The following is a 23,714-nucleotide window of genomic DNA, read 5'->3' as shown; positions in this document are numbered from 1 at the left end:
TCTTGGACTTAACAGTCTGAATGTGATAGAATTATTCCTGTTTTCTTGTTATTTATATTTTAGTTAAATGGTTAAATAAACACATATACATATAAACAGAAGAATAAAATTCAAATTATAAATGAAATTATGAAAATCAAAAGGAACAAAGCTGATTTGGGAGAAAAAACTTTCATTCACTGTTGGTGGGATTGTAAATTGCACCCCTAGGGGTGCAGCCACTATGGTAAATAGTACGAAGGTTCCCCAAAAATTAAGTATAGAACTACCATATGATTCAGCTATTCCACTTCTGGGTATTTATCCAAAGAAACTGAAAATAGTAATTTAAAAAGATATATGCACCTCTATGTCCATTGCAGCATTATTTACAATAGCCAAGAGATAAAAGCAACCTAGATGTCCATTGATAGATGAATGGATAAAGAAGATGTGGCATATATGTAAAATGGAATATTATTCAGCCATAAGAAAGGACGAAATCTTGCCATTTGCAACAACATGGATGAACCTGGAGGGTATTACGTATGCTAAGTGAAATAAGTCAGACAGAGAAAGACAAATATCATATGGTTTCACTTATTTGTGAAATTTAAAATAAAATAAAACAAAACAAATAAACAAATAAAATAGAAACAGACTCATAGATACAGAGAACAAACTGATGGTTGTCAGAGGGGAAGGAGGTAGGGGAATGGGTAAAAAAGATGAAGGGAAATAAGAGGTACATACCTCTAGTTATCAATGGAAATAAGTGACAGGATTATAATGTATAATATAGGGAAAACGGTTAATATTATTGTAATAACTATGAATGGTGACAGTTATTAGACCTATTGTGATCACATTGTAAGGAATATAACTGTCGAGTCACTATGTTGTCTACTTAAAACTAATATAATGCTGTATGTCAACTATACTTTAATAAAGAAAAGGAAAGGAGCTGAAATAAAAACAAACAAGCTGAAAAAACCAAAACAAAAGGAGGATCCGTTTAAGAACCATTCTGAGAAAGCCTCGCAGAGGTGGCGAATAAGAAGTATAGAGAGGTGGGAAGAATATTAGGGGTAGAAGGTGAGTAGTACTTTAGTCTTTTTAAGAAAGATCTTAAAATAGTCATGGAACTAGCAGAGAATCACTGTAACTAGAATGTAAAAGGCAAAAAACAAGAAGTGAGTTTTAAGGAACAGAAAGAGGTCAGATAATGTAAGACTGCTAGGCTCATTGGAATGAGTTTGGATATTTTTCTACATACAACAGGAAGAAACTATATATTTTATGCATTGAAGTAGTGTGTTTTAAAAAGAGCTTCTAGCTGCAGTGAAGGGATTGGTCTAAATGAGTGCAGGGTACTCAGCAGTGAGATCTGTTATATGGTATTAGGGTAGCAGAACATTAGTCATAAAACTATATCACTGTGTACTGGGTTTGAGATATTAAGAAGTGTTATTATATATTTTCTTTTTTAACTGGATCTTGATATCAGTAATCTGATGGGTAGGGTCCTCATCAATTTATATGTATATCATCTATGCTAGACCTAGAAATGGAACAATTAGCTTTTCTAAAAGGTTTCTGCATACATTGCTTTAGGCCATTTCATATTCCAGAGAGTTACAGGAACATCTGTCTTTGGAAAGGAAAATATGGAAAGGATGATAAATGAGAGCACAGGGATACGTGTAGCTTTTTACTTTCAACCAAGACTTATGTCTGGGAGATAAAGATTCATTATCATTATCATAATAATGTCTTCGTACAGAATGGCATATTCATATTGTTGCTCTTTTATTTATAATAGAAAACATGAATTAATATTCACTTACATTTCCATGAATAGGAAGAATGTTATCAATTATGTTATAGATGTCTGCAAGTATATAACTGTCCTCTTGGAGATACTTAAAAAAAAGGCAACACCCTTCTGACTCAAGGGCCCTCATATTAATTTGTATGACGATTAAATAGCTTTTTAATTGCTGTAAAATTATGCCAGCTAAACTGTGATTTCATGCAAATATTAAGCTGTAATGGCATGCAGTGAATCATATACTAAGATTTAGAAGTTGGAACAAAGACAGACAATTAATTCTAATCCTCGGATTCAACTAAATTACGTGTCACTGGGCTTTTATGAATGTGGCCTGATTGTGTCGCTATCATTTATAAATTTTACAAAGATTATATGATACATTGGAGGTGGGGGGTGGGGGGAAACCCTGGTAGCCATAACCTTTTGGAGACATCTGTATTGAACATTTCAGGGATTTCCTTATGTTGATTTTTTTTTTTTTAAAAAAGAAAACAAGTAATTCACATAGAAGAAAAGCAATCTCCACACTTCACCCTCCAGACTGACTTCATAAGAAAAGTGTAATTATTCTGATTTGCAAATAACTTTTCCAAACTCACCATATAATAAGCCTTACAAAAAACTACAAATTTATTTCTACTGGTATATCTAGAAAATATATTTTCAATCTTTTTCCTTTTTTTAGTCTCAATTTGGATTTCTTCTTTACAGTTTTAAAGAATAAAGGAATAGTGCTCTAATAATAAATTTATGAGAAGTTTGTAGCATGTGCTGCCTCTTCCCCTCCCAAAAAAGCATCTGGCCCTGCAGTCCCCATCTTCTTCTTGGGGTAGCAGAGGGCAGGTGGGTTATGATTTTTGTTTTGTTTTATTTCACTTCAAGTTTTTCTATGTAAGCTGTTGTTAAACAGAATGGGTATTTCCAAAAATATATCCTGCACAATATCTTTAATCCCATGAGATATCACACAAAAAATGAGTTCAGTGCCCAAATTAAGATTCCTCTGGCACATTGATGCTGAAACAAAAGTAACACATTTTGCTTCCCTTTTGCTTCCCTTTGTCGAATCCACCATTTACCAAACATTTGTTTCTACAGCTTTATTTTCCAAGGAGTATCTGGGGGAATGCTAGTGTTCTTCAGAACACTGTCAAATAAAAGCTGACACGGAGAAGCAAACTTAAGGGTCATATTTCAGCTACTTCATTGATTTCTATAGTTTTATATTTCATGTTTATAATTATAGAAATATATTAACTCATAAACAAACAGAGTCTTTTTCATATTGATTAGAAAATAACCCATTAATCGAATTGTGGTTTGCAGATGCATTTTTTAACTTTAAGAACAATGAAAATTTGATCTAAATGAGGACATCCAGTCATGAAAGGCTACTGCCTATTAAACTATCTGGCAATAATTTAAATGCGTTTGTTAATTTAATGGCTCCCAAGAATGTGGTAGTACAGTTTTCTAATGAAAAGCAAATTTCTTTAGATCTACGAGTTTACAAATCAAATAAAAATAGTTCTGTGTTAATCTATATCAAAGAGAATACTTAAAAATATATATTGAACCATCTATAGATGTTTAGGTAAATTCTATTGTAAATGAGTAAATTATAGAATTTACTAAAGAAAGATAAATACATAGGAGCAAATGAAAAATTACATCTCTAGACTAACAATGTACTAAAAATATAAGTTGTCAGATTTACATATAGATGTAATTTACAACTCTAGAAGTCATTTCATTTTTTGTATTATTACTATTATTTTAACTTTTATCTATATCCATATTGTTAATCTAATATCTTTCCTATATAATTTTTGAAGAACAGCTAATAGGAGCATCCATAAACAGAATTTTGTATTCTTCTCTAAACCAATTTGTACTCTATTTATACATAAAATGTTTGTATATTTGAAAATAGATAACAAGTAATCACAAAGCTGGGGCTTCAATCTCACTGCAGGGAAGAAACTAAATCAATTTATTTATTTAAAGAATTGCAACCCAGATAAGTATTGTAATTACGTCAAGGTCATGCAGTATATGAGTAGTAGAATGATACCTAGGGCTTTTTATATTCAGATTTTGTTTTTCTTTATTCTATCATACCATGTTTGTCTCATAGACAGAAAAGATCTGGTAAATAAATATAAAATGTATTCTATAGTGCTTTTCTTAGGAAGTACTGTAAAATATAAATCCTCAAAATATACAAATTATTAAGCAATGTATTGCCTTCCTACAACAGATTCCTTTTAATAATGTTATCTTAGAACACTTAAAATAATTTTATATGCAGAATAGCAATTGAAAATTAAATCTTCAAGGTAAATATGCTTAAAATACAGCAGCATGTACACTTCAAATCCTTTGTACTCAACATATTTTCTTCAATATTACTGCACCTTCTTCAGTAACTTAATTGATGTTTAAAATTATGACTTTTTTCGTTAATGTTTTCATAATACTATGAATGAGGACTTAGGTAATTCTTTTTGGATTCTCCATTCTTTCTAAAACTCATAGTTAAATAGAAAAATTTTTAAAATAAATCTAATAGACTAAATACCATTCACTTTCTGAGTAAAATCTAAACTTCTCTACCTTGTCTACATGAGTCTTCATAACCAGGCTCATCCTTATTCTCATGATCTTTTTCACTACATCTCAATGCCTTTGCACATGCTGCTCTTTTATTTCCTTTAGCTTTCTGAAAAATTCCTACTCATTCTTCATGTTCTGATTTAGGTGTTACCCACTCTGTGACACTTTTTGTCCTCTGGAAGAACTGACCACTTTTATACTTGTAGTCACATATACAAGAAATGCAACCAACATTTTTAAGTATTCGTTTTTTTTCTAAGGAGCGTAGTAAATATTTCACATGATTAATTTAATTATTACAATAAACCTATCAGGTAGTTATTAGTATCCCTATTTTATAAAAGAGGTGACTGACACTTACAAAATGCCATATTACACTGAAATATTTGTATTCATATACACAAGTCTATTGTGGTCCAGGATGATCCAAAGGCAACATGTGCTTTAACTAAGGGAATGAATAGAATGCATGGTTTTGTGCAATCTTTCAAGTTATTTTTCACATAGCACAAAATTTGATAAATATTGAAGAGCAGAGTCCAAGGTTTTAATCTTTGAAAAGCCTGATCCACAAAACTTGAAAATCATTTGAGAAGTAGAAGGGAGTGTTTATATTATGACAACTGAGATTAACTAATAAAGACCATAACAAAATGGGCAGCCACCCACTCTCTACTCATTGAGAAGGAATAAAAACTTCTTAAAATAAAGTTTCTGTAGACCCTAAAAACTTGAAAAGTGAACCTTTTGTCCCCAAATTTCTATGCTATAGAGCACTGGTATAAACCTTGAAAAAAAGTTCCAAAAGTAGTTAACCATTCTCATCAATGTAGGGGAAAAAAAGTACATAGAAACCCATAGAATAACTAGTTGTAAGAATTACAAAAATGTGTTATAGCTGTGCAGATCAAGAGTTAAAGAGCAAAACCACATATATGATGAAAGCACACTAAAGTACAAATTAAATAATTTGACCTTGAGTCTTCTGAGTTAAGTATGATCTAGTTTCCATAATACCATGAAAAAAGAAAACGCATGCGCACCTCCATACAACTCTTCCCCTGTTTGAGTCAATTATGTTAAACATTCATTAGAAATAGAAAAAAGAAATATGAAGAAACTAAGCACTGTCATAATCTGGGATAGAAAATCAAAACAATAAATGAATAGGTTAAAACAAATTAATAAACCTTTCTCAAAATGCATAACACTGTGGGGATAATTATGAACACTCTCTTTCCAATTATGACTGTTTATTGGTAATTAGTCTGTAGTATACACATAGATAATATTGAATGGGACAATTCTCTCTGTGTTACAACTGTAGAGGGCAGAAATAGATTCACCCTGGAAGCAAGTGGTCACTCAATTCTCCAGCATCAGCAGAATGACTATTAAATATCTCTTCCTATAGAAGAAGCTTTCCCAGGTCATTTGGTAAAAGAACCAACACTGAAATAAATATTAAAGTATTTGTGTTTAGGAAACTCCATAAAGCTCAAAAAATATCTTACATCAGTGATCTGTATTGGAGAAACTGGGATTCATTAACTACAGTTACCTATTCTGTAATGTAGGGTCGTTTTAATTGTAAAACTATACCATTGTAATACATTGAGTGAATATTTAGAGTTATTGTCTATAAAAAGGCAAGTCTAAACTATAATACAGCCTGCTTGAAGCAATAAAATCCATCTTTACAACTTATCCTATTTTGGCCTCTATATAATTGTGACTGCTATACTGTGTTCACAATGAGCCACCTAACCAAATAGTTGAGCTTTTGTGTTTCAGTTGTGAGGTGGAAAAGCAAGCAACCAGAACAGTTTTCTCCATGCAAAACATGCTTCGGAAGAAAGAGGGAAAAACCCTAAAGAGATGGGGGGAAAAATAGAAGAGATAGCAAGCAGAGCTGGGGTATATGAGTGTGGATATTCCTGTACCCACTCAGAAGTGGGTTACCTGAGCAGGCCAGCGGAAATGTAGAACACCTCTCCTGTTTCATCTCAACACACTATTTGTTCTACTCAAAATAAGAGGGAGAAGTTAATGCCTTTCTCAGGTGGCCAATTGTTCTAGCAATCAAGAAACCACGTTTCACAATGTTAGCCTTAGAACAAAAGTTAAGTTCAACTTTTACATTTTCATCCCAATCACTGGCACTGTATGTCAAATGCAAAGATACAAAGACATAATATTTGCCTTTATATTAAGCAAGAAGTTGGAAAATACTGTTTTTACACACAAGGTACTTGACTTGATGGCATACTTAGATGACCAAAAAAAAAATTTTTTTTTGATGTTTATTAGAATTATCCACATATATAACATATTTTATTTTTTGAACTTTTCTAAGTAGGTAACACAAGTGTTTGCTGAGTCTGTTAATCTTCCAGCACCTGTTTAGCAGCTTTAAGAAATCTTACTGATTTAAACACATGAGGAACATCAAAGTAAAAATGCTATGATTGTGGAATACTATTTTGTCTAACTTTTCATACATCCATATATTAGACCCCTCACTTCATTTATCTTGATCTTTTCATGCTTTCTTTCCTGCTTGACAAGTAAGTAATGTTTTCTTAGTAACTCTTATTTTCCTTTGTTTCTTCAACCTCAGTGAGTAATTTCCCTTCTGGCCTGGAAAAGTCTTGGACAGTTATTTTGATAACACACTTCTTGGCAGGCAGCAGGCTCTCCTGTGCTCTGAACTGCTCTCAGAGGCAGCCCTAATTGACCAAGACTTGATATTGTGGAGTGTCCCCCACAGATCATCTTTTAAAGCATAGAATATACATTAATGAGTCACCTGAGAAAAAAATTTTAGAGTTTATGAAATAGATCAATAAACTAGAGAAATCATTTCAGTATTTCATTTTAAATTCCATATGCATAATTTCTTTATATATTTTACAGCTTATGCAAAAAAGATACAATGATTTTTAAAAATTGAGGGGACTCAAACTTGGAAATATGTTGTTGGTATAACTGTATGTTAGTACTGTTTGAGAGATCCTAACATAGTTAAATTTGGAGAGGGAGAGACAGGCCAGGGATAGACTTTGACTGTCCTTGAATTGACTTACAATTTGGGGCTTTGAAAGCCTTTAGGGAGAAGTGAGAACATGATCAAGGTTTTGTTTTTGTTTAGAAATAATACTTTCTAGTAATTTGTAACATTTAGAGGGATGGAAGACAAGGAAGAAATCATGCCAGGATATTATTAAACTAGTCCAAGGAATAGTTAATGGCCTTAACTAAAAGGATAAAGCCAGAAACTAACAGGCTAAGGGGTAGAATTGATAGGACTTCTGACTACTTGCACATGTCAAGTCCAGGGCAGATTTATGATTCTAAGCTTTCTGGCTTGGATTGATGCATAGACTCTCCAGAATAAGAAAACAAGCTGGGGTAGATGAGCAGACTGGGAGAGAAAGCAATAAAATTGGCTTTTTCAGGTTAAGCTTGAAATTATTAGTTTATTTGTTCATCAAATATTTATTTAGTGCCCATTATCTGCCAGGTACTGTTATTAGTACTAAAAATACAGTAAAGAAAGAACAGCCATGATCCCACTGGCCCTCATAATCTAGTATGGGTTGAATGGCAATAAACAAGGAAACAATTGTACAAAAAAAAAATCTGATATTTTCAAAGAGTGATATAATCCACACAAAGTAAAACATGTGACATACAAAAGAATAACTTAGAGGGATTCAGTTTTTGAACGGGTGGTCAGGAAATGCCTATACTAAGTACTGACACTTGAGTCTGAATGGCAAAAAGGAAATGGCAATGAGCAGACCCACAGGGAGAGCATTTCAAGTAGAAGAAATTGATGGCACTAAGGATGGGAACAAGTTCAGCATCTCGGAAGTCCATGAGTTTAATAACCAAGAGAAGTATGGTATGAGAGCAGGTATGAGATGCAGGCAAGTTTCCATAGAACACATAGGTTGTTAGATTCCATAATTAGTCAGCTGGAATACTTTGGACCTTAGAAGAAAAGACTGAGATATGGATAAAAATATGGGCATCATGTATTTACAGGTTCTATATGAAGCCATGAGAATAAGTACACATGAAAAGACAAGAAGGCAAAGAAAGGAATATGAGGAAAATTAGCATTTAATGGTGAGCAAAAGAAGAGAAACTGTCAATGGACAAATACAATGGTCATAAAATTAAGAGCATGAAGGTAAGATTGCAAGGTCTTAGACTGAAAGAGAACAGATAGTTTCAAGAAAAAAGGAGTAATCAACAGAATTAAATGTTATGAATAAAAAGGCAAAAATGTTTCCAATACAAATGATAAATGAGATTATTGGTTAATTTTTCTTATGTAGTTTACTTGAAGTGGTGGAAGAAAATGTGATCGCAGTAGAGTAGAGAGCAAAAATGTGAATGTAGTAGAGTAAAAAGTAAATTAAAAGTAAAGAAGTAGCCACAGCCAATGAAGACTGCTTTCCCAAGGTGTTTGTTTTGGAGGAGAAAAAATATTAGACCGGGAGCATTTTTTTCATGAGTATACTTACAGATTATGAACAAGGAGTCAGTGTAAACAAAATGTGAAAAGAGGAAATTAACAGTAATAGCCAGGCCCAATAAAAGTTTGAAGGATCAGACTCCTCCATCACCACGAAAAAGAACTGTTCAAGAGATTAGCTCTGGATATGAGAGATTTTTTTTTTAACCGTAGCCATTTGAATCATCTAAAAATCTTTATGTGACACCTCACCAAAAAAAGATATACAGATGGCATATAAGAATATGAAAAGACACCTCATATTACATGTCACTAGGGAAATGCAAATTACAATGAGATCCCACTACACACCTATTAGAAATAGCCCAAATCCAAAATACTGACAATGCCAAATGCTGGCAAAGATGTAGAGCAAGAGGAACTCATTCATTTTTTGTTGGAATGCAAAAGAATAATTTAGTGGTTTCTTACATAAGTAAAAATACTCTTACTATGTGACCCAGAAATCATGTTTCTCGGTATTTCCTCAAAGGACTTGAAAACTTATGTTCACACAAAAACCTGCACATTCGTGTTGATAGAAGCTTACATATAACTGCCAAAACTAGGAAGCAACGAAGCTGTCCTTCAGTAGGTAAATAGATCTATGAACTGTGGTATATCCAGACAATGAAATATTATTCAGCACTGTAAAACAAATAATCTATCCAGCTGTGAAAAGATGGAGGAATCTTAAATACATATTACTAAATGAAAGAAGCTAATCTAAAAAGGCTACATACTGTATGATTCCAACTATATGATATTCTGGAAGATGCAAAACTATAGAGACAGTAAAAAGATAAATGGTTGCCAAGGCTTGGTGGGAAGAAAGGATGAACGGTGCGGGGGACACAGATTTTTGGGCAGTGAAAATATTCTGTATGATACAATAATGATGACTACATGTCATTATACATTTGTCCCAACTCATAAAATGTACACTAAGAGTGATTCCTAATGTAAACTATGGACTTTGGTTGACTACAGTATGTCAGTGTAGGTTCATCAGTTGCAATCAATGTACCATTCTGGTAAAGAATGTTGATAATGGGGGAGGCTGTGCACATGCACATCTGGGGTAGGAGAGTATATGGGAAATCGCTACACTGTCTCTTAATTTTGTGGTGAATCTAAAACTACTCCAAACAATACAATCTTAATAAAAAACGTTTATGTGAAAAAATCATATATGTGTGTATGTGTGTGTGGTTGGTTGTCTCAAGATTTTGAAATAAAAGACACCTATCTCTGAAAACCCAAATAAATTATAAAACTCTTAATGGTGAAATCACATGCATTTTTGTACCAGAAACTTAAGGGTTGTTAATGGTACTAAGCAGAGAATGACTCCTTGGGGTCGTTAAAATCATATTTATATAACCATATACTATATGTCTATGAAACTCTTTCCTTAGTGGGCCTTTTCTGGCCAAATGTCCTGGTTAATCATTTCCAATATTTTAATCTTTCACTTTCTTTTAAACTCATACATTGAAAATATCCCTGCCCCTGATACTAAGGGGGAAAAAAATGATTCCTTTTAAATCCCTGGAAGAGTTTCTGAAAACAGTTTCAAATGCTAACACTAACAAAAACAGTAAAAAGTGATGGGATTAACTACTTAGGTTGCAGGAAGTGACACCAACAAAGGAATTTGGATGCTCAGACAACTTTGTTAGAGGAAGGAGAGTTTATTAGGCCAGCTGAGAGTGAGGCAAAAGGCAGGAGCTTGTTCAGTTTAGATTTCTTACAGTTTAAATACCCTGGTAGTGTTCCATGCAAGGGGCGCATGATTTCCCTTCTCTGAGGGTCTACGTGCACTTCCTGATTCAGGATGGGAGGGAGAGTTTCAGGTGGGGGCTGCTAGGGGGAAGGAAGTCCCAGACCACCAGTCTTATCTATTTACAAATGGTTAGATGTGGCAGTTGTTTCCAGAAGGCCATTTAAAGATCTATAGGGTGTGGTTAATCCAAGACCGACTGAGTTGGTCATTTTTGCAAGCCCTTTCCTTTGCATTTTTCGAATGCCTCCTCTCTTACTTACTTGACCCAAATTCTAACCTTTAGATAATACACTATTGGAATAAGAGTGATAAAAAATGTCGAATTCATAGATACATGATATAGAAGTTAAGGGAGTTTGCAGCTATTAAAATTTGACTATTGTTTGTGGTTAATGAAAGACAGGAAAGGTTGACTACTTGTTTGGTTCATGGCTTCGATAGTTCTATGTCTTGGTGAACTTATCTGGTTCTCAAGGACCAGTGTCTAATTGTCTAATTGTTCAATGACCTCCTGACTTGTCATTTTCCTGACTTTTCTTTCCCAACAACCTAATCTTTTAATTTTTATGAGATATGATGCTTTAGAGTTTATGGTCCTTACTTTTCTTGCATATATTGTAATAACTGCAAGGGTCTCTCATCTAATCAGAGTGTAATTCAAAAAACTTTAGTGCCATCAGATAGGCATAGAGGAATAGAAATTAATATGTTTTGTGAAAGTGTCTTAAAAACTCAGTACATTGTATTTTCAGTTTGTAGGAATGCAGATGAAGGAAGCTATGAGCCCAGAATAATAGTTTCAACATAAAGTATTTAATAGTTTAAATATTTACTTATCAAAAATTACTTCAAAATGAATTATAGGAGAACAGCTTTCTGTACTATAAATATTCATGTAGCATTTACAATTTGCTAGGTATTGTTCTCAGCACTTTTCAGATATTAACTTATTTAATCATCATAACAAAAGAATGAGGTAGGTACAGTTATTATCACTACAAATGGTGCAACAGGTTAAGAGTTAAGAAAGGTTAAATAATTTGTCCAAGGTTATATTGTAAACACCAAAACCATGATTCACACTCAGATAATTTGACTCTAAAAAAAAAAAAAAAAAAAAAGATGGTGCAATACTAATACACTATACTAAGTCTTTGCTAAAACAAGGCAAAGAAGTCCTTAAGTAAGTAATAGAGAGAAGCCTTGATAGAGGATCCTCCTAGGGAGACCTGACAAAAGCTTTCACCTTTCTTTGAGGGTTCTCTCTTTCAATCCCTAATGACAACATAGCATGCTATTCTCCTTCTAAAGCGCTGCCCAGCAATGACAATAATTAAACCTTTTCCAGCTTGCCGTTAGTAGAACTAAGGCAGGCTAGCATTTAAAAACAGAATTTATAATGCCAAGCATTAATTGTTTTTTTAAAAGAAAGAAAATCCAAGAAACAAAAATGCTAAGCTGATAGGTACACATATTGATTCAACAATGACTGACAAGTTTACCAGATTCACAGACCTTGTTGCATCTCATATTTGTTTCCTTAACTAGTCTCATTCCAAAGAGCTGTAAGCTTTCCCAACTATCTATGCTGCGACGTCAATGAGGGATTATAATGATAAGGACCAATGTATTCCTTTAATTTGTCAGTTGTCTATTTATGGCCTTCTAAGAAAATAAAAAGAGGAGATTCTCCTCAATCATTCACATAAGAAACTACATTCAGTTTCTGATACAGGATTTGAGGGATACTTGCCTGCCAGTACTGTAGTTATTTGAAACTCTACCATCTAGGTTGGAGTGAGTATGTTGTCCACAATATAATATCATGATATATAGCAACTGTGCAAGAAGGATTACATGTGTATAGTAATATCAAGCTCTTCCTGTTCAAAATTATTACGCAATCAGGTGAGTAATCACATTTAGAATTTTCTTTTTCCTATTTATAAACTGAAAATATTTTCTAGGGAAAAAAATATCTAGGTAGTAATTTTCTGAAAAAGTAGTCTCTCAGCATTTAGAACCCAAAAGCAAAAATTACATCTACTAATGAATGTGTTGCATTTTTATTAAATGTGTTCATAAAAATAGTTTATATTAAAGTCTATAGTAATGCAGACAAATCTATGAATAGCATCAGTTAAAAGAAATGGGATATCTCCATTGTCTCTAAGGAATATGTGGCATTACATAGTTCTCGATCTATTTTTGCCTCTATAAAATTACATAACATAAGCAACATTTTGGCACCAATTCATCAAAAAGATGGGCAAATTTTCACTATGATACCTATTCATGTATTTAACACGACTTATAACTTAGAGGTGACATTTTACTTTTGCCCATGATATATTCACTTTTATTTTTAAAATGCAGATATTTCAAAATGTATCGGTATTTCAACTTTAATAATAGGAGAATACAAATAATTTAAAATTCTCAGTGACTGCATTAAAATGACCTTAACATTTAGATTTAATATACCATTGGTTCCAACCTCAAAATTGAAGAGAACGTGAGAGGTGAAATGTGAAGAAATTCAAAACTACCTTCCTTTAAAGGCAAATACCAAGGAAAACTTCAAACTTTTCTGCATAAAAATAGCACAATGGCTTTTAGAATTCTACCTGGAAGTTCCCCACACAGTAAACTTGATGGTCTTAAATTGATGTGCCTAAAAAATGGTCAAGATTTGAAGAGAAGAGAAGCTTTCCTTGTAAATTCTCGGGTAGTCTTAAACTGCTTTAATTTCCTAAGGACAGATTATTGTCAGGGAAAATTTACAGGTCCTCAAACCAATGCGTGCATGTCTAGGATCAATGTGAATTCTGAGGAGTAAACACATTCTTTGGAGAAGTTGACAAGCAACTATGCTGAGAACAAAGAAAAATTTTTTCCTTGACTTATCAAAGACAAATAGCATCAATGGTACAGAATTTTGTATATCTACATTAAAAAAAAAAAAATAGAATAAAGAAACCAGAAGAATTGGAATTAGAATTTCCAAATGCAAAATATAGACTTACTGGTACATGCCATGGAAGGTGGGTCTTTTTCAGCCCGGAAGTAACCTTTTTCACACTGACAGATAGAAGTTGCTTCCATGTAGGTTAAACTGTGTGGAGGGCATTTAGAACATTTTGTGTTCCCAGCAAATGCTTTATAGAATCCTGGTCTGCAAGCTGTAAAAACAGTGGAAAAAATTTTTTTTTATTATTGCTAGAGTTCTTTTATTTGTATACGTACAACATATTTTAATTTAAACACACTTTGGATCTCACAGAGTTCAGTGTCAAAAATACACAAAAGTCAATAACATCAATGAATTAAATTAGTTAATCAACATCAGTAACACAACAGTGACTTCACATTTTACCTGAGGTTGCTAATTTTAAAAGCCATACCTGAAACACACATATACACAAAATAGCAATCATTATGGAAGTGTGAGGATGCCTATAACAGGCAATAAGAGAATTGATTTTGTGTAGTTCTGGGAAATGGCATTAAATAACACTGAATCACACTATTTAAAAATATATTTATGTTCCATTTCCCCCTCAGTCCTTATGAGTACTTTAAGGAAAGTCCCAGTGTAGTGCGAGTGTGTTTTTAATATCTTCAAGGCTAAAAAAAAAAAAAAAAATTAACAAAATAAGAGCTGGCCTTATGCTCAGAGACCTTCTCAAGCAAGAACTAGTTATGGTTTGATAACATTGCTTTATTATTATCATGTTTATTTTTATTTTTTATGGCAAACAATTGTTGACCCCAAGAAGAATATACCTGTCAAAAAGGGACTACCAGTTGTTAATCTGGTTCAAATTTCTAATCCGAGTTTACAGAGGCCTCACAGGCACACTGTGAAAAGCCACAGACTGGGCTGCCAAGCTTGCTGCACTGTGTGCCTGACACTAAGTCCACCCTTCTAAAAGAACTCCTAGGATCAAAAGTCAACCTGCAGGACTGAGACTTTCCCCATTCAATGAGAGCTGTGCAGCTTTATCCTCATTTGCATCTTTACCAACTAATCAAAGGGCTCCATTCTGACCAATCAGGACAGTGCTACTTGGACAAATCAAACTGTGAAGATTCCTCATTCACATAGAAATGGATTAATCAGAGACCAGACGTGGGAACTTCTATCTATATAAGTCAGCCTCTTCACTGTCTCATTGGAGCATACTTTCAGTTTCCATTGAAGACTGTTTTTCAGCTGAAGAAGTAACACCAGAGCAGAGCTGTCTTGCTGGAGCTGAGCTGTGCCACAGGAGCTCTGACACTGGACTCTCCTTACCCAGGCCACCTCACTGGAGGTGTTTATCTGTTTCACAACTGAGCTGTTTTCATTGAATAAAGTCTCCTGCTTTGCTGCATCTCAAATCTTTGATTCCCGTTGGTGTCGAATTGGCGGCAATGACTTTTCGTTCACATAATTTTTCTATTTTATTATGTTGAAATAAATTCACTTTAAAATTCTGAATCAGTTAAAAAATGGGTAGACAAAATATTAAGTAAACAAGGTACACGTGCTATATACATAGGGCGGAAATCATAAAAATGACATGAAAATTATAAAATTTTCACAAAAAATCATGAACATAAAATGTAAATGAGTAAAGTTATATGTGAAAATTTTGTTGAACCTCATTTTCTCTTCACCTAAATCCATGTTGCCATTTTCAGTATACATTTTCCCAGGAATGGAAGACCTACCAAAAAAGAAGCCTATGCTAGATGTGCATCCGTGGTTCTGAATGGTGGGGGGCTTAGTTGTTTCTGGTCTTAAAGAAAACACTGCTAGCCATTTTTTAAATGAACAGTTATACAAAATAAAGGAAGAGTAATTTTCCAGTGACAAACTACTTATGTTATTCCAATATATTTTCACAAAAGGCAAAAGGCTCTATTTAAAAATTCACAAAAATCCAAATTTAACAATAAATCTATGCATAAGGCTTCTGCCTGTGTATTTAGGACAAAAAGAAAAAAACTGCCATTTGATTTTTTTTTTTTTTTAATGTCTTCTTCTGGTTTGGGATTCAGGGTAATAGTGACTTCATAAAATGATCTTGGGAGCCTTTCTTCCTCTCAAATTTTTTGAAATAGTTTGAGAAGAACAGATGTTAATTCTTCTTTAAATGTTTGGTAAAATTCATCTCTGAAGCCACCCAGTTCCAGGACTTTTGAGTATTGGGAGCTTTTTGATCACTGATTTGATTTTATTAGTAGCATTTTAGGCGGTTCAGATTTTCTGTTTCTTCTTGACTCAGTCTTAAGAGATTGTATGTTTCTAGGAATGTATCCATTTCTTCCAGATTGTTCAATCTGTTGGCATATAATTGCTCATAGTATTTTCTTATAATTTTTTTGTATTACCGTGGAGTCAGTTGTCACTTCTCTTCTTTTATTTCTGTTTTTATTCATTTGGATTCTCTCTTTTTTGTGATGAGTCTGGTTAAAGGTTTATCAATTTTGTTTATCTTTTCAAAGAACCAGCTCTTGGTTTCATTGATTTTTTTCTATTGTTTTTTTTTTAGATTCTATTTTGTCTACTTACACTTTGACTTCTATTATTTCTTTCTATTCACTTTGGGCTTTGATGTTATTTTCCCTAGTTTTTCTTAGTGTAAGGTTAGATTGTTTGAGATTTTTCTTGTTTCTTGAAGTAAGCCTATATTGCTATGCACTTCCCTCTTAGGACTGCTTTTGCTGTGTCCCATTGATTTTAAGTGTTGTGTTTTATTTTTCATTTGTCTCAGGGTATCTTTTGATTTCTTCCTTGATCTCATTGTTAACCCATTCATTGTTCAGTAGCATGTTATTTCGCCTCTATGTATGTTATGTTTTTCAGCTTTTTTCTTGTAATTGATTTCTAGTTTCATACCATTGTGGCTGGAGAAGACACTTCATATACTTCAGTCATCTTAAATTTACTGAGACTTGTTTTTTGGCCTAACATGTGATCTATCCTGGAAAATGTTCTGTGTGTACATGAGAAGAATGTATATTCTGCTGCTTTGTGGAGAAATGCTCTAAAATATCAATTAAATCCATCTAGTCTAGTGTATCATCTAAGGACACTGTTTCCTTGCTTTTCTGTCTGGAAGATCTATCCATTGGTATCAATAGGGTGGTAAATTTTCCTGTTATTACTGTATTGATGTCAATCCCTCTCTTTATGTATGTCAATATTTGCTTTATATATTTCAGTGCTCCCATATTGGGTTTGTATATATTTACTAGGTTTATATCCTCTTCTTGGATTGATCCTTTTATCATTATGTAACATCCTTTTTTGTCTCTTGTTATAGCCTTCGTTTTAAAGTCTATTTTGTCTGATGTAAATATTGCTACTCCAGCTGTTTTTCTATTTCCATGAAATATCTTTTTCCATCCCTTTACTTTCAGTCCACATGTGTCTTTTAATCTCTTGTAGGTCTCTTGTAGGTAGCATATATATGAGTCTTGTTTTCTTATCTATTCAGCTACCCTATGTCTTTTGATTTAATCCACTTAAAGTGATTATTGATAGGTACATAGTTATTGCTGTTTTATTATTCATATTTATGTTTTTTTTCTTCCTTTTCTTCTTAAAGAAGTCCCTTCAACATTTGTTGTCATAGTGGTTTGGTGGTGCTGAATTCCTTTAGCTTTTTCCTCTCTGGGGAGCTGTTTATCTCACTTTTAATTTTAATTGATAGCCTTGCTGGTTACAGGACCTCCTTTATTGGAAGTCTTTGCTTTTCATCACTTTGAATATTTCATGCAAATCCTTTCTAGCCTGCAAAGTTTCTGTTGAGAAATCAGCTGACATTCTTTTTGAAGTATCCTTATAATTTACTAGCTGCCTTTCTCTTGCTGCTTTTGGAATTCACTCTTTGTCTTTAACCTCTGCCATTTTAATTATGATGTGTCTTGGTGTGGTTATCTTTGGGTTCACCTTTTTTGGGACACTCAGCACTTCCAGAACTTGTATGTCTATTTCCCTCACCAGATTTGGGAAGTTTTCAGTTATTATTTCCTCAAATAGGTTCGCAATTCCTTGCTTTCTCTCTTCTCTTTCTGGTATCTCTGTGATGTAAAGGTTATTGACTTGATGCTTTCCCAGAGATCCCTTAAAACTATTCTTATTTAAATTTTTTTTTTTCTTTTCTGTTCTGACTGGGCATTTTCTGCTACCATGAATTCCAAATTGCTGATTCAATCCTATTCTTTTCACTGAAATAATCTATTCTTCCCCTAAGTTCATTGAGCATCCTTATAACCATTGTTTTGAACTCTATCTGGTAGATTGCTTGTCTCCATTTTGCTTAGTTCTTTTTCTGGAGTTTTCTCCTGTTTTTTTTTTGTTTTTGTTTTTGTTTTTGTTTTTCATTTGGGACTTGTTTCTTTATTTTCTCATTATGGCTGCCTCTTTATGTTCATTTCTATGTATTAGGTAGATCTATGTCACCCAGTCTTAGTGGGCTGGCCTTATACAGTAGGTGTTCTGTGTTGCCCACTGGCACAGTCTCCCTGATCACCTACATGGGCTGTGTGTGCCCTCCTATTGAAGTTAAGCCTTGATTCTTGCTAGCAGTCGGTGGGTGGCATTGACTCTCATGCTGACTGGTTATGAGAACTGGCCATGTCCACAGCATATGAGCTGCTGCATGGGGGCTGACCCATGGAGTGGGATTCGCTCCAGTGGTTTGTGTGCCTGTTGAGACCACCCTTTATGTGTACCACTTGTAGAACTAATCAGGTGGTGCTTTGTTGAGGACTATGCTAGACTCTGGGTGTGCTAGTTCTGGAGCTACTTGGGAGGGACTCCTGAGCAGGCCAAGGTCAGCCTCTGCTTATGACTGGCCCAGGGCTACCTGGTAGGAGCTATAAAGCTATTTATGGTTGGTCTCTGCCTGTACTGGATCTGGAGGCACACTAGAGAGGCCATGTGGTGAACTGAGGCCAGATGCCACCAGTAGTGGGCCGCGGGTGGTATGCTAGTTGGATGAGGCATAGTCTCAGGGAGTCACCAGAATGGGGCAAGTGGTGTTCACCAGGTTAGCTCAGATTCAGATTTGGTGTCAGTGCTAAACCTGTGGCCACTTGCAAAAGTTCAGACCACACCAAGGCCATCTACTTCCCACTTAAGGCCCGCAGACCACAAGATTTGTTAAAAAAAAAAATACTGTGGCTAGGGCTGTGGCTGATTATCTACCACCAAAATGGCTCCCAATAAGACTAGGCTTGTTGATTGATGCTGAAGGAGCCTTCTGCTGAGAGCGAGGTGTGAGGTTGGTTGCCCAGCAACAAAATTGCCAATGGCAATTTGTGAGTTGGATGGGGCGGGGTCTCAATTAGTCACTGGAGTAGAGTGAGCAAATCTATCAGGCCAATGCAGATTCATGGATGTGTTGGGGGAGGGCTCAACATAGGCAAGATGGTACTCACTTGTAGGCTGCATAGAAGGAGGGCTCTACAAAAGGGCAATGGTGGCTATCTCTCCAGCCCTCGCACAGAAGCCACATGATTCAGTCTTTCCCTGTATGTCTCTGCCACTTCTTGAGCTGCTAGCTCTCTGCTGGAGCCCAAGGAGAATGCCGGCAAGTGAGGGAGTCCGTGCATGGGCCTGTTAAGGGGACACCTGGGTTTCCAGCTGCCTTCCATCTCACCCAGACAGTTGATATCTGAACCAATTTTCATAGCCTGATTTTGTAGGGACTCCTCTTCTTGGCATTGAAACCCTGAGCTGGTGTAGGGTTGGGGCCTCTCACTCCTCCAGGGGGACCTCCTCAGCTGAGATATTCCCCCAATGCTCAACCACCACATGTGGCTGTTGGACCAGTCTGTTTAGCATCTCTATCCTTTCTATCAGCCTCAATGTGGCCTCCTCTTTATTCCTGAAGTTATAGGAGTTCTGTTCAGCTAGAGTTCAGATCATTCTCCAGGTTGACTTTTCATAATTTAGTTTTAATTTGAATATGGTCATGGGAGGAGGCCTACACGATGTTTACCTACTTTGCCATCTTGACCAGAACCTTTGGCTAGTGCAATTTTGAACACATAAATGTGTTCATTATATCCCCCTATTCAAAAAACTTTGATAATTTTCCATCATCATTACCATTACAATTTAAAATATTTACTTTGGATTACAAATTCACCCATGGTTTTACCCTACCTACAGTTTCAACCATATCAGATAAAGCTGTTTTCCTTTCACACTCCCCTTTTTTTAAGGTTTTGCCCTTCCACAGTCTATTCTCAAACCAGAAGGCAGTGATCTTCTTAAAACATACATCAGATCATGTTACCACCAGGCTCAGAGCCTTCCAATGGCTTTCCGTTCTCCTAAAGTAAAGCCAATTTCCCCATTAACTGCCTGCCAGGCGTTGCACGATTTTATTCTCTACCCATTCCTGTGACCCTGCTTTTATCATCTTCTACCTCTTTTCCATCAGGTATTCTGCTTTAGCCACACTGGCCTCCTTCAGAATATTGGACACCCCAAAAATACTCCTGCCACTTGACCTTTAGTATTTGTTCTTACCCAGCTACCTGCATGGTTTGTTCCCTCCCTTACATCAGGGTTAAATTTAACCAAAGAAGTGAAAGACCAGTCCAATGAAAACTACAATGTTTTGATGAAAGAAATTGAAGAAGACACAAGCAAATGGAAAGATAACTTATATAATTAATATTGACTCAAATAATTAATATTGTTAAAATGTTCATACTATCTAAAGCAATTGATAGACTCAATGCAGGCTCTATCAAAACTCCAAAGGTATTTTTCACAGATATGGAAAAAAAAATCTTAAAATTTGTATGGAAACACAAAAGACCTGAATAGCCGAAGCAATCATCAAAAAGAAGAACAAAGCTGGAGGCATCACATTTCCTGATTTCAAGCTATACAACAAAATTAGAGTAAATAAAACAGTATGGTACTAGTAGAGTATAGGAAAGGAATAGAGAGTTCAGAAATAAACTCCTGCATAAATTGCTAACTAATATTTGATAAGGGAGCCAAGAATACCCAATGGGGAAAGGATAGTCTCTTCAAAAAATGATTCTGGGAAACCTGGATAACTATATAAAGAATAACTATAGAAAGGAAAATGAAATTGGACCACTTCCTTATACCACTCACAAAAATTAACTCAAAATGGATTAGAGACTTAAACAAGACTTAAAATTGTAAAACTAGAAGAAAACATAGGTGAACAGCTCCTTGATATTCATGTAGGCAATAATTTTTTTGAATGTGACAGCAAAAGCACAAGCAACAAGAGCAAAAATAAACAAATGGGACTACATAAAACTAAAAAAGTTCTGCTTAGCAAAAGAAATAACCAAAAAAAAAAAAAAATTGAAAAGGCTAATAATGAAAAGAGAGAAAATACTTGCAAGCCATATATCTAATAAAAGGTTAATATCCAAACATATAAAGAACTCATACAATGCAATAACAAAAAACCCAAACAATTTATTAAAAAATGGGCAGAGGAAGTGAATAGACATTTCTCTAAAGAAAACATATAAATGGCCAACAAACTCATGAAAAGCTGCTCAACATCACTAACTGTCAGGTAAACATGAACCAAAACTATGAGATACCACCTCATACTTGTTAAAATGGCGATCATCAAGACGACGAGATAACAAATGTTGGTGAGGATGTGGAGAAAAGGGAAGCCTATGCACTATTGGTGGGAATTTAAATTGGTGCAGCCACTATAAAAAACAGTATGGAGGTTCCTCAGAAAATTTAAAATAGAGCTACCAGATGATCCAGCAATCCCACTTCTGGGTATATAGCCAAAGGAAATGAAAACAGGATATTAAAAAAAAAAAAATTGCACTCCTGTATTGCCACATTATTCACAACAGCCAAGATATAGAAACAACCTAAGTGTCCATCAACAGATGAATACCTAAAGAAGATCTACAGTAATTTTATTTTTTAGCTTCCATCCATACTACTATAGCTTTATTATGCAAATTAAATTGTTTGGACTACTGCATTCATCTCAGGTCTACCTGCCTCTGTTCAAATCTACTCTCTAGTCACTGTATAGGTATATGATATCTTTGATTTTGACTGTTGGCTGCAAAGCCTTAAAGATATACTATCTGGCCCTTTACAGAAAAAGTTTCTAACACCTTGTCTATAGAATAACAGCTTTATTATGATGGAATTGCATGCAAAAAGCTGCATATAAATTGTACAATTTGATAAGTTTTGACTACAACAATCAAGATGGTGAACATATCCATCAACCTCAAAAGTTTCCTTGTGCCCCTTTATTTTCACCTATTTTAATTTTTATATTGAAAATATATTTACTATAAGTAGTACATACCTGGATCTTTCTTTTAAATCTACATTGACAAATGCCTTTGCCTTTTAATTTGTATGTTTAGACTATTTACATTTAATATGACTACTGACATATTAAATGTAAATAGTCTATCTTGCTCTTTGTTTTCTATTTATTCCATCTGTTCTTTGTTCTAGTTTCTTCTCTTTCTGCCTTCTTTTAGAATGATTACATGCTTTTTATGATTTCATTTTATCTCCTTGGTTGGTTTATTTGCTTATTAGCAATACTCAGCTGAACACTCACAGAACCTCTGCAGCTCTCTGGAGTTCTATTTCAGAAGAGCATTCTCCTCCTTCATATTCTGTCTTGTCAAGTCTATCTGTCTTGGTCGACTTGGACTTTCATATCTGTCTTCTCAATCTTCAAAAAGAATATACTGTGTTCTGTTAGGGTCCCTCCTCCCTGCAGCATGGCATGGACATTGTCAAGACACTGAGTTGGGCCAACTATAAGACTATCCTCTGTCATTTACCATCTCTCTGTGATCATTGTCTTACAGTACCTGATATTTTATGTCTTAAAAAAATTTTTTTGATGTATTTTTCATGGGTTTACTTTATTTCACATGGTAGATGTTACCATATCTTGGTTATAGGTAAAAATCAGACTGCTTTAGTAACCCTGAATTCTTATTTTTATAATTGTCTTATTTACTCCTTTCTATAATGTCTTTCTTCAATCTACCACACTTAGTTTCTTAAAGATATGCTTTAAAAATTTTTTCAAAGTACAGTGGAATACTACTACCATCTACTAGAATGCCTAAGGTGAAAAAGACACACAATACTAAGCGTTGGTGAGAATATGGGGCAATATGAGCTCTCATACATTGTTGGAGAAGTTTAAATTGGTGCTACCACTTTTGGTAACTATTTGGCAGTATCTACTATAGATGAACGTAGATACATCTTCTGACATACCAATTCTACTCCTTGGCATAAACAAACCAGAATAGCATAAAGTGAAAGCAGCTTCTCTCCCTGCCGGCAGTCTAACTAAGTTCCATTGCTAAGTGAATTATCACTCTTCCATTTGATTTTTATTTTCTGCAATTTTGTTAACATCTTGACCTTTCTCACCTGATATATTTTTTTCTCCCTTCACCCTTTGCTTTGTCCTTGTTAGTGTAAACCTTCTATATCCCTTTACTCCTTTTGGTGAAATGTTCTGAGGTAATGAATGTAAATTGATACATTCAACCAACTACATTTAACAAAAAGTTTACACTTTACTAAATTTCTAATTATATAATTTGAGTGAGTATATTTAGTAGAAAAATTAAATTACAAACAACTCATTATTTATGAAATATTTGTGAAACAGTTTCTTGATTTTCTGTTGCCATGTGCTTACTGATGAAAGTAGCAAGAATGTTAAAAAAATAAATACAATGTAATCTGGTAATAGTGGATCTATAAAATATAAAACATATATTTTTATAAAATTACAGAATAAATTATCTCAGTTAAAAAAGTTTTCTGTTGCAAAAATATGTTTATGTGATTGCTTAAATAATAAAATATATACATATTATAAAGGTCAAAGTATTTTTATAGAAAAGGATGTACTAAAGGCACATGTAATGAATATAGTTATTGAAAT

The 23,714-nt window shown here is 34.3% G+C and overlaps 1 protein-coding gene across 1 annotated transcript in view; it reads right to left on the bottom strand.

Moving 5' to 3' along the window:
• The window catches only part of EPHA6 (EPH receptor A6), a 790,812-nt gene that overhangs the window by 429,407 nt on the left and 337,691 nt on the right, over nt 1-23,714 (bottom strand). Inside the window, 1 exon segment of the mRNA XM_039879096.1 lies at nt 13,767-13,922. Coding sequence (XP_039735030.1) covers nt 13,767-13,922 — 156 coding nt within the window.

Source organism: Pteropus medius, unplaced genomic scaffold (genome assembly GCF_902729225.1).
Source record: "Pteropus medius unplaced genomic scaffold, Ma_sr-lr_union100, whole genome shotgun sequence".
NCBI lineage: Eukaryota > Metazoa > Chordata > Mammalia > Chiroptera > Pteropodidae > Pteropus > Pteropus medius.
This window is presented reverse-complemented; position numbering and strand designations above follow the sequence as displayed.